The sequence below is a fragment of the Diuraphis noxia genome, unplaced genomic scaffold (assembly GCF_037042655.1).
Source record: "Diuraphis noxia isolate RWA-SAM2 unplaced genomic scaffold, SU_Dnox_SAM2 contig0001, whole genome shotgun sequence".
Classification (NCBI taxonomy): domain Eukaryota; kingdom Metazoa; phylum Arthropoda; class Insecta; order Hemiptera; family Aphididae; genus Diuraphis; species Diuraphis noxia.
This window is the reverse complement of record NW_028301711.1, coordinates 77,809,570-77,822,969: the sequence shown is the minus strand read 5'-3', so window position 1 is coordinate 77,822,969 and position 13,400 is coordinate 77,809,570. Positions and strand designations below refer to the sequence as shown.

General features: G+C 27.8%; 1 protein-coding gene and 1 pseudogene across 1 annotated transcript; both read left to right on the top strand.

Annotated features, from left to right (window-relative positions):
• Positions 1-987: 987 nt before the first annotated feature.
• Positions 988-4,694, top strand: LOC149061839 (uncharacterized; annotated as a pseudogene).
• A 1,770-nt stretch (positions 4,695-6,464) lies between these two features.
• LOC149061838 (uncharacterized) lies at positions 6,465-8,549 on the top strand. Its single transcript, XM_089215124.1, has 2 exons — positions 6,465-6,604; positions 7,784-8,549. Exons 1-2 carry the CDS (start codon positions 6,549-6,551, stop codon positions 8,547-8,549), a joined length of 822 nt encoding a protein of 273 aa, XP_089071250.1. The 5' UTR covers positions 6,465-6,548.
• The last annotated feature ends 4,851 nt before the right edge of the window (positions 8,550-13,400 follow it).

Below are 13,400 nucleotides of genomic sequence, written 5' to 3'. Positions count from 1 at the left end.
TAGTAATAGTGTTTAAAGTATGTCACCGTAAATTATATAAATTAGGTAATACCATAAATGTCTAGCCAATATTGTGAACTTCTAACATTATTAAGTGGTATTGTCAATGTCTTGTAATTTAATTACATACCAACCAAGTACATCCATGTACAATTAAAATAGTTATATAAATCTATATAATATTAAACAAAAATTAAAATTTACAATTAGATTACGGCAGGGAAAAACAATCTTATCGAATAGAAATTATTATTTTATTTTATTTTACTTACATAGTTATATTATTATAAATATTATAAAAAAATGTATATATGTACGTATATGTACATTATTTGTATATAAGGTATGCATGATTAAAAATGTTATCAAATTTAATTTGTATTATTTTTTTATAATATATATAGACATATAGTGTGATCACACTACCTATATCCTTGTATTTAAATGGGGTTTGAGAGGTGATAGGGATTACTTAAATACATATTTTCAGACCGATTTCAAATTTTTACCTCTCTCGGTACGAGCATACGCAGTACAACTTGCTTTTTTTTACGGCGATATTTGAAGACTGTAGTTTATGCAGATCCACCTGTCAATCTTCAGGAATTAAAAAACAAAATACAAGTAGCATGTGATATTTTTAAGTGAGGGCCACAAATCAAGGCTACAACTTAATTTTTATATTAATAATTATATTAACTGTATATAAAATATAAATTAACACTAATAAAAACATTATCATCAATTAGGGTGAAAATTCCAAGTATTTAAGGTCTATTTACACATAACCGTTCCGTGTCCGTTCCGTATCCGTACTATCCGTTCCGTGTCCGACGTTTAAAGTTTGTTTGCTCGTTATGAAATGGGCATGTTTATACATGTCCGTACCGTGTCCGTTCCGTATCCGCTCCATCCGTTTCCGTGTTTTAAAATTAGTCGGAGACAATGTTTTTGGGGATTTCACTGATACGGATATGGAAAATACGGAACAATGTAAACAGCCATCCGATTTGTTTTTGTGACAGTCTGCACTTGGCGAGCTTCAACTGCACATATCCAGTGACTTGCAAGTGACTTATTTAAATTTAAATTTAATCTAAATTTGACAATTTAGTTTTAAATTGATTATACCTACCGTATTATATTATAATAATTAATTAATTAATTAATTATTATTATATTATATTATAATTATTAAAATTATTTTTAATAATGAATATTGATGAAAAACTCATCGAGATGGTTCGATCTCACGTGGAATTATATGATTTGTCACATGCCAAGTATATGGACAGTGGATATAAAGATGGTATTTGGCGTAGTATTGGAGATGAAATAAATTTAACAGGTAACTAAAATTATGATACCAAGGATTGAAAATTAAAAACAAGGGTTTTCGTAAATAGTTAATATTATAAATTATAACCAAAAAATTTAAAAATGTATTCTTATAACTTTTTTGTATAATTGTTATTAGAGTTTCAATTTTGTCAAAATTCATTAAAACCATGAAAAGCTGTAAACTATTTAAATAGTTAAAAATATATAAAACATTCAATTTAAATATTTGAGAATCAAAATTGAATACAAAAATAACGAAATTCCTTAGTTGATAAGTATACATAAAAAAATGTTTTTCGCGCATTACCAACAAAATATATTTGAAGTTGAAATTCGTTCTCATGGCAATATAAAATATCAAAAAATTCCAATTTATAAATTAATTATAGAATCTGCTCAGAATCATTTTTGAATATTGTATTTTTTCATCGATGGTTCTTTTTACCCTTAAGATTTTGATCGAATCAATGTTCAGATACCATTTCGAATACCTAATTTTGAAAATAACATTTTTTTATATAATGATACAATTTTGATTAGATTATTGGTTATAGAAAATAAATAATAGGTACCTACTTATGTTTTATTATTCCATGCACGGAATGTATTTTATAACGTAAATATAGGTAATTACTAATTATTATAATAATATGTATTACATTCAAAATTCAATAAATCAAGTTTAATGTCAATGTGTTTTTTTTTCAAAACAAATCGTATCAATTAAAATATTAATACAATTGAATTAATAATATAGGTATATTATTTAAATAATATTATTAATTAAATAATAATTGTACACTAATTTAAATTAGTTTACTTTATAGTTATTAGTTAATAATATCAAAGTATATAAAAGTATGTAAATCAAACAAAATACACGTTTTAATTAAATTTTTTCATTTTGCCACGGCACTGAACCAGCTGAGGAATTAAAAAATTGTTTGTATAGTTCTCTAGTTGCAAATGCTGCTTGCCCAGCACCACCTCCTTGCATAGGTATATCATTCAAAGTTATGTTTGAAGTTAGATCATTCATATTTTGAACATTTTCAGTGGCACTATTATTATATTTTTTTATGAAATTATGAAGAACACATGTTGATAAAATAATATGATCCACATTTTCTGGCTTCGATTGTATCCTCCTGTTATAAACACGAAACTTTTGTGCTAAAATCCCAAAGCAATTTTCCACTACTCTACGAGTTCTAAAAAGACGATAATTGTAGATTCGTTTTAACGAATCATCTAATTGCTTCCCTGGATATGGTCGCATCAAGTACGTTTTCAGAGGAAACGCTTCGTCTCCTAATATAACGTATGGAGCAGAAATAGTGGTTCCAGGTAAAAATTCATCTTTTGGAATATTTAACGAACCATTTTCTAACGCTTTTCCCAAGTTAGAGTGTGCTAATATTCCGCCATCACTGTTTTTCCATAAGCGCCCACGTCTACGGCTATAAAATTATACTGTGCATCAACTAATGCAAGTAACACGACAGAAAATGTTTTTTTATAGTTAAAAAAATTTGAACCAGTATTTGGCGGTGCTTGAATAGTGACGTGTTTTCCGTCCAACGCACCAATACAGTTCGGAAAATTCCAATTGGTCCAAAAATCATTTGCAATTTGTTTCCATCTTTCTTCTGTGGGTTGTGGCATTACTTCTGACATTAAATTTGTTACTATACTTTTACAAGTTTCAATTACGATTCTATAAACAGTTGTATGACCTAGACGATAACTAAATGAAATTGTCTTAAAGGAATCTCCCGTAGCCAAAAATCTGAAACATCAAATATACCTATAATTTAATTTAATAGTTAGTTTTAGTTTATAAATATTATGATTTAAATTTAATTGTAAATACATGAATAAATACGTAATAAAAATATTTTCTTTATGATATTATTGATGTGTAAAATATAAAATAACGTAATAAGTACCTAAGGCCCGGAATTATGTGTATGTACTAAAAACATACGAAATATGTATGTATTAATACATTGGTTATCATTCAAATATGCATTTATTTATGCAAAAAATATACAAAATAAAACTATGTATTCCGGATCTATTGACTATAATTCAAACTTGTAGCTTAATTAGCTACTCTTTGTACTGTTAAAAAAAAAAAAACATGCAAATGCATATAAATCCGGGCCCTAGGACGTAATAAACGTGTAGTATTATCTATTTTGAACTTAATATTATTATAATAAAATACACTATAGTTGTTTTATTATTATAGTATCAATATGTAATTATAGGAAAAATGTGCAAAACTCGTTGGAACAATATCCGAGATAATTATCGAAAATCTATAAAAAAAAACAACAAGTGGGCAAGCCGCTAAAAAAGTGAAAAAATATAAATTTGATGACCAGCTACAATTCCTAAAACCACATCTACAAGAAAGGGACACTTTAGGAAACATAGAAGATGTAGTTGGCAATGAAGACAACGTAGACATTTTCAATGACGATGTGGACGAAAATGAAAATGAAAATGATAACGAAAACGCCGCAGTTCAAATTGACGAGAGCATCAACGATATAGACGGTGAGCAATTGCAAAATTTTGAACAAACCCGGTCGTCTAAGCCAGTTAGAAAATTGATCCAAAAACGTTCAATAATTAAAACACCAGATTCGGCTTCAACCACGTTGATGAAATATATTATGCAAAAAAAGGAAAATAATATGTCCAATATCGCTCAAAATAATCCAGTTGATGCTTTTTTGGCAGGCCTCTCACCAACACTTAAGACATTCACGCCGTATTATTTAAACTTAGTGAAATCCAAAATATTTTCAATAGTCCAAGAGTATGAAATGAAAATGATCTTAGACGAAGAACAGAAAAAAAAATCACATACAGTGCCATATTTTACTGTACCATCGCCAACATATCAGCAATTAAATCAAAATATTATTCCAAATGCAGCTCAAAACAACCAATACGTACAAGAACCAAGAGACATGACATCCACATCACACTTCCTGCCCTCACCACCATCTCCACAATTTTCTAAAAAAAATGCTACCCAGAACCTTACCTATAACAATAACATTCAAGCTCAAAACAACCAATATGCACAAGAACCACGAAATACGACATCTAGATCGCACTACCTGTCCTCACCGCCATCTCCACAATTTACTCAAACAAATGCTCAAAACCATGCCTATGTTCAAGTGCCAACAAATACAATATCACCAAATACATCATATTGTTCATCTGCATCATCATCTCCTGCACATTTAAGTCAAAATATGTCTTTAAACGCTTCTCAGAACCTTGCCTATAATATCCAAGGACCTACAGACCGACCAGATATTTACAAATAATTTGATATTATATAAATTATAATTTTTATTTTTATATATTAGTTGTATACCTACTAAATTTTTTTTTAATTTATTATGAACTATTCAACATTCGTTAATATTATACAAGACAACATTTATTTTAAAAGCAATTCATATTTATTAATTTTACAAGAAAATATTTATTTTAAAAGGATTTAAAATTTATAAAGCTTAATTAAATTTACAAAAATAAATTACCATATACATAGTAAAATATTGTACACGTACCTTAAACAAACTGCCAGGCGTTCTCTTGGTGTTATGGCCTCTCTCCAAAAAGTGTCTTGTTTTTTAATATCATTTTCAATTTTATGCAACAATACGTTGAAACTATATTGTGGCATTCGAAAATATTCAAAAAATTTCGTTTCATGATCAACTAATTCTTTAAATAAAGTGGCAAATTCTCCTTCTGTTTTTCTTTTTTTCCATACGTCGTGAACCCAAAGTCTTTTTTTTTTGTATTATTCCTTGTTTTCTCTTCTTCGTCTAGCAATAATGCAAGTATGGCTAGATCTTCTAGGTCATCAAAGTTATCGGCCATATTTTCACTCAAATATTTGATTATAAAACAGTTATTAAAATAGGTAAGAAAATGAATTAGATTTATAAATTTTAATTTAATATTAATTATAACAATACTGCAAAATGAAAAGTAATATTGGTACAAACATGTACTTCGTATAGACGTAAGTAGTAAGTACTATAATGAAGTAAGTTGGTATGAAAAAGCCTTAATAATAATTTTCACTGATGTCTGATACTGAACGGACATCACGGATACGAATCGGTAAAGTGTAAATATACTTGCACTGATACTGAACGGACAGTACGGATACGGAACGGACACGGAACGGTTATGTGTAAATAGACCTTTAATCTTGTAATTCTTTATATGGGTTATTTCTATTATCAAGTGTGTAATGTTATTGTTCTATTGTTCAGAAGTGCTATAAATAAATATTGTGTCACGTTCTACAAAGTATTATCAGATATAAATTGTACCTTTTATTAATATTTAATAACAGGCAATGTTATTTATTTTCAGTACTCACTGTTCTGTTCTGTAATCTTTAGTTTGTTGTAGTCTGTACTCGATACTCGATAGTTACTAGTTACTCCTTACAAGTTACAGCTCGGTAATTTTTTATTACGTTAGTACTTAGTAGTTAGTAGTGTTTGTACGTATTACGTATCGACATATCGTTTACCCTTTACCTTTTTTAAAAATGTCTCAAGTTTGGACAAGTTTTACCAAAGGTATTGAAGAACACAACAAGCACTTAGTATTTTGCAATGTCTGTGGAAAAGCATTCAAAACTTCATGCAGTACAAGTAAATTATGATAACATAATAATATGTAATAGGTATAATAAAAATGAAAAGATTTTAATCTAGATATCTAAAACAATAATTTAAATATCTATAATATATGACTTTTATTTAATAATTATTAATTACCAAATACCATTTGCACGTATTTTTGAGTAAATTAATTATTGTTTATTGCTTTTAGATTATTAATTTTGAATTTTTTTAAACTCTTAACTTATATATAAATAACATAAATTGATGACCTAATGGCTAATACAAAAAATACATTTGTTTTGGAAAAATTGCTCAATTAATTTTTTTTTTTTTTATAAATATTAAATAAAAGCAACTTCTTACTGATTAAGTTAAATCATCGATCATGTGTGCAGATGACTTTAAAAAAAAATGTTTTACTATTCTTGTTTAAGTAGTTGTCCATTAGGTATTATTTTAAATACCAACTTGTAATTGTGAATAATTTGTATTTATACTTTTATACCAGGCACATTATGGAATCACATGCGAACCAAACACAATATAAGTGATGGACTTTCTCGTGATAAACCAAAAAAAAGGTAACTATTTTATTGGGGTGTATTGATATTACCAATATGGCCCATAAATTTAATTATTTTAATGTATTCAACATATTATATAAGTTACAATATTAGTTATACTTTGTAATTTGTAATTTGTATGCATTCAAATTTAATGATAAAGTTAATAATAATAATTTAATATATTTTAAACTACTATTAAATTATAATATATCAAAATCATGAATATTTGCAAATTATTTTGTAGTTGAAAATTCATACGTACAGTATTAAGTTTTTGAACTCAATTTGTTACTTATTAATAGTTGGATTTCAGAATTTATTCTTTTTTTCATACATTTAAGCTATCACCAAAATGCGAGCCAAAATGTATTAACTTGTGAGGATAATTTAGACATAAACTTCCATTACTATTTACTTTGTATAAATTAATCCAGACAACCAATTACAAATTATATTTTATGAATTCAATAAAACTACAACTTGTATAGTACAACATGTCAACATATTTACCTTTTCATGATCTCCATTATTTACATTATAATAAATGTATTATGTACTATTCCAATCAATACAAACAGGTGAAACATAGTTAGTAATTACTCATAGTAATTGTATCTTTTAATAAAATAACAGCTTTATCTTCAGCTTGATACCCACTAGATCAAGTATATCCTTCTTTCAGGTAAATCATTTTCACCTTTATAGTTGTTTTAATTTATACTTTACATTTCATAATTATTATTATTAAATCGATTTTAAAATTAATTTGTTAAATTAATAACTTTCACAATTTGAGTAATGGCAAAAATAGTAACATAATTTTTTATATTCTACAGCAGCCATTCTATATAGACCATCATCTATTGATATTTGCTTAGATAACATACCTTCTTTCTCAAAACATTAAGCTGCTAAAAATGTTGTTTAATAAATTATCTTTCTTTCTTATATTCATTGAACGTAGACTTTACCAGGAATGACTACATTTAGAGTAATTATTCATCCTCCACATATCAACTTATAATTTGAATTTATTGCTTTATGTGCAATTAAACTACTACCTATTACATTATAATATATTAATATTGCATTCATCCAAATAATAGATATTAAAATATTACATTGGAGTTTCTAAGTACAAAATACAAAATATTTTATTATACATTTAAATTTAAAACTGAATTATGTTTTTAGATTATTAGAAGACGATGACGATGACAATGATGATGGTCTGCAAAATAGCGCCAACCCATCAAATGAGACAGCTGATACTTATGATAATAATAGTATAAATACTGAAGTTAGCTGTTCACCATCAACATCTACAACAGGAGTATCAGAATCTGAAAACATAGGACTATTAATGCAGCCAAAGATAACAGAGATGTTCTTTTCACCGTCTGTATCATTCAAAAGACAAGAGCAAATAACAGACAGTCTTGTAAAATTTATAGCCAAAGATATGCTACCACTCTCAACAGTAGATGGTGTTGGATTTGTTGAGTTTATGAATAAGATATCACCAAATTATGAAATACCAAGTCGGTTTACAATCAAAAGAAAGATTCAAGGACTGTATGAAACAGAAAAGCATAAAGTAACCACTGAAATACAGAATATAGACTCAATAGCACTAACTACTGACTGTTGGACCAGTAAAGCTATGGAATCTTACATATCAGTTACTGCACATGGCATAACTAAAAATTGGAAAATAGTCAATCATATTATTACAACTGAATTAACGGATGAGCGGCATACCAGCATAAATTTAAAAGACAAATTAGTTAATATTATGAGAGAATGGGAAATTGATACAAAAACTATATGTATTGTGCATGACAATGCGGTAAATATTAAGAATGCCGTTACTGCAATGGCTCCAAACATTAAAAGTAGAACATGTTTTGCTCATTCATTGCAGTTACCTATGTGTCAACAAAGGCTTGGAAGAAAATGAAATAAAACAAATTCTAATTACTGCATTTTCAATTGTTTCACATTTCAAACACTCAACAGTAGCAATCAAAGCATTTCAAGTAGCACAGAAAAAATTAAAAATGCCAGAAAAAAAATTAATTCAGTCTATTAAAACTAGATGGAACTCGATTTATGCAATGGTTGAACGACTTATTGAGTCTCGACAATGTATAAGCATAGTCTTAAATGATCGTAATACCACAACCAGAACAACAGCAATATTACTGGAACTCAGCGAAAGTAAATGGGAGCTATTGGAGCAGTTAGTTAAAGTGCTCAAGCCTTTTGATCTTGTTACTAAAGTTTTATCATCTGCAACAACTCCAAAAATATCAACTGTACATCCTATTTTAAAAAACATTGCCCAACACTATTTGACTCCCAACGAATCTGACCTACCTAAAATTAAAAAATTAAAAGAAACATTGTCACAAGAGTTCAAACTAAGATTTTTTAGTGAAATGCACAATGATTCTATATTTCTTTTAAATATTGCTTCACTTTTAGACCCACGTTATAAAAATGTTTTGATGATAATAGTGATATTTTAATTACATTAAAAGATTTTATTATGCATAAATTAAATTCTGAAGATGCTTCAGTTAATAATTCTATAAATCAGCCAAACTCTATGGTATCTGCTTTAGATATTTTATTTCCTCAAAATGATAATGGTGAAGTCAATCAACAAAATGAGCTGGAAAAATACCTAAAAGAAAATAGTATCAATAAAAATGCATGTCCATTAACATGGTGGACTGAAAATAGTAAAAAGTATCCAATGATTTCGAAATTTGCTAATAAATATTTATGTATTCCGTCAACATCTACTCCATCAGAACGAGCTTTTTCCACTGCAGGAAATATTATTACCTCAAAATGAAATTGTTTAGCTGGTGAAACAGCAAAATGGCTTATATTTCTTTAACATAATGCAAAATTATAATTTATATATTATTTTATTTGTTGTTGTTTTGTTGACTGTTGTAATAAATAATAAATATTAAATGTATTATGTATAATGTATAACAATATATTTGCTCATTAGTCTGAATTTCTACAGTTATTTGAATACACTAAATACACAACCTTCTATCAAACGTGACAGCGGACAAGGTTTCAATATGGATTTTTGATGTTTATAGATTAAAAGTTTTAAATCTTAACTTGGTATCACAATTTAGTCTTGGTGTACATACAACATACTTTATATAACTTTTGCTTATATTTTGTTTTGTTTTTTTTATTTCATTGCCAATTTTTTTTTAAAATTTTTTCACAAGTTGTAGGATACCTCTTGGAAATTGGGTTTGGGACCTCCTAATAATTTTGATTAAAAACCCATGTTACATATTATCTATATTACAAGGTGAGACATACATGTACTTTTTAAAAAAAAACTATTGAAAAATGAAAAAAATATTAATTGATTAGAAAATTCAATAAAATAAACTTAAACACCTTTACTTTTTATTTCAAAACCGCAGTGGCGTTAGATATGAATTGTGTACATAGTACATAGTACATACTATATACTTTAAACTTAAAAGTACCTGAACATACAATAATAATTTTTTTTAATTATCTTATTTTGTATTCAGGTTAATTTATATTATACACACACATAAAAACTTAATTTTTTATTAATAAAAATAGTAAATACCAAATTGTTATTTTCTAAATCCTAGCTCCTACTGCATAGGTAGATGTCTAATAATAAATTGTGAAAAACTCGAACCCTGGTGTATTTGCTATTAGGGGTCTTATAACATTGAGTCGATTTTCAATAGATCTGAGATCGTAATTCGTATTATTTAGGTTGATAATAATGAAAAAATAGCTGATTATCTCAAAAACAATGAAGCTGGATTGAATCCGAAATCCGAATCGATGGATTGGATCCGTCAATCCGGATAAAACGGATTGATCCGAAATTCGGATTAATTAATTGTAATCCGTAATCCGGATTAGTCAAAATAATGTTCAGCACTAGGCGAAAGCTTCGTACAATTTGTACGATAATTATTTATTGAATAAATTTTATTTTTTTGCAAAAATGATGGATAATTCCAAATTTTGACTTACTCTAAATTGGATACAATTAATTCAATTTGATTGGAATTTAGTACAATTTCTTCATATTATTCATCACCTCTATATGACAATCATTGTTGGGCTCTAGTAGCTAAGTATAAATATAATCACGATATAATTTTATTTATTTTATTATTATATAAATGTATAAAGTATTACCACATTCTTGATATGTTTACACTTGGTATAGTACAATTAATAATTAACACTTTAAAATAAAATTTCAATGTAAACACTGTAGTAATGCAGTATACTCGTATTATGTTTATGGTTGACTGTTTCTTTCCCAGAGTTCCGAAGCCATTAATTATAGCCATTGGGGGGGGGGGGGGGGGGGGGTAAGCTGACGTGTATCAAATGGAAATATTTCGTAAAGGACGATTTTGGATTCAATCCATCATTGTAACACAACAATACCAGAAATCGGTATACCCTACTATGCTGTACTCATATTAATTTTATCGTAATAAGGTAGGTACAATATGAAATTTTTATTTTTCGGAAATATCTAGAATACATTTTATTTAATATTCAAAGATTATACTGTAGCGTCCCAGCATACAGGAGGACAAACGACTGGTGTTGAGGTAGATGGATTGGGTGTAATAAGTATAACAACTTAATTTGTGATTAATTTATTAGATATTTATTTGATTACTATGTAAATGGAACACTTTTACTGCACAAAATGATTTGGTTGTAAAATATTCTAAGTCCAAACAATTAAATTGGACTGGTGTCTGGCGTGAAGGTGCTTGTTCTGACTCTGGTGGCTCACGTCTGAATTGGGTCTAATCGGGGCTCTCCTATATAGTCCAGATAGTCCTACTCTCTGCATTTCCTCTCCTATCGATAAGATACGTATGTGTCCATGGCCGAGTCGTGCAAAAGCGTACGCGTGTATTATTTTAATATCGTAGCTTCCCACGCCCATGCGACCGGTCGGCCACATCCTGGTTATTCGCGACACGTAATCTCCATAACCCGACGACAATAATCATATCTCTAAATACGCCTGCCAAGACTACGATTTCATATTTAATATTTCGTATATTTAATTCCAATTATGGTAATATTTTGGAAAGGCTAGAAGTTTGGCCTTCGATATAACTATTGAGGTCCTACACAATATAATTGGTTGGCGAAATCATACGCCCCAGGGTCACTTATACATATCTATGTGTATATGCGTGTTTAGATGTCTCAGCGGGACGTCAGTACATAGCAATACATACGAATCAGTTTATAACCGCATTATTACACATTCAATAATTTAAAAAAAAACAAAAAGTTAAATAATATTAAAAAACTTTGAAAAAATATAGTGATAAAAAAATATATTTCTTATTTCAATGACATTAAATTGTGAATAAAACTTAAAATGTTTAAAAGTATTAAGAGTTAGGTGATAAAAATTATCCTTGTTTTTGTATTCTTAAATAATAGATAGTGAAATATTCATCTTGATAAAATTCAATACTGCTCATCTACCTGAGTAAATGGCAATAAATATTAATTTATTTTATTGCTATAATATTATTATAATCTGTAAGCTATTTATGAATAAAAATTCCCATCGTAAATTTCAAAAACCTTTCTCAAATATCCGATAAAAAAAAATTGAGGTCGTTAATTTTTCACTAAATTGTTATATGTAACATAATAATTAAGATACCAGTGTCATAGACATGGTGGTGTTGTAACCTTCCCTCCCAACCCTGAAAGTTTAAGAAAATGAAAAAATTATTTCTATACCTTGTCCATGAAAGTTACTGCAATTAAAAATTTGTTAAAACAGCCTTCAGTAGTCAGTAACCGATAAATAAAAATTCTGGACACTTAAAAAAACAAAAAAACTGTGAAATACATATAGGTAGTGCTAAATAGTAACCAATAATTACTAGGTACACAAAATCAATTCTCTATTGAGACTGATAATTGATTAAAGGGAGTCCACTATAGTATAAATAAACAACTAATCTATTGAAGGAATGTAGACTTTTTAAATGTATTGTTTGAGCTATGATTTAAGAGTATGCTACACCCACAAGTAACGTCATTAATCATTATCATATTGGTTATCAGTTTTATCATATAAATTCTAGGATTAAAATTTGGTGGTGTCTTGATGAGCCAAGGTATCGTTAACTAAGATTTAAAATAATATTATTATAATAGAAATCACAAGGTATGACCACATCAAATGCCATTTTATGGTATGTTAGCACATTACATAGGATGTACATATGTAAAGTATAAAAAGTAAAGAAGTTGAAACACTCAACACCCTAGACACATTATTGTAGGCCACCCAAAACGTTCATTTCCGTGATGTTCAATATTTAAACACACCAGCAAGGTATGAAGTTACAAAATATTCAAAATGTTTGACTCTTAAGTCATAACTTTAGACCGGCGAAGAGTGTCGCTTGTATAAACAGATATATATAAATATAATGTTTTATATTGAAATATTCTAGTTTAGTTTTATATACGTCATAAGATAGTAAAATGTTGTTTAAAAATCATAATTCAATTTGCTTTATTCAAATTATCTTATTTAACCAACCTAATATGGTAAAATTGCTTCCTAAACCAACCAATGAATAAATTATTTTCTTTATATTATATTAAAATAATAATCAATCATACATATTATGATATCTTAAAATTACATTTTGTGGTACAATTTTAGTTCTTTGTTCTTTAATAATTATTATTATTCTAACTCAAACAT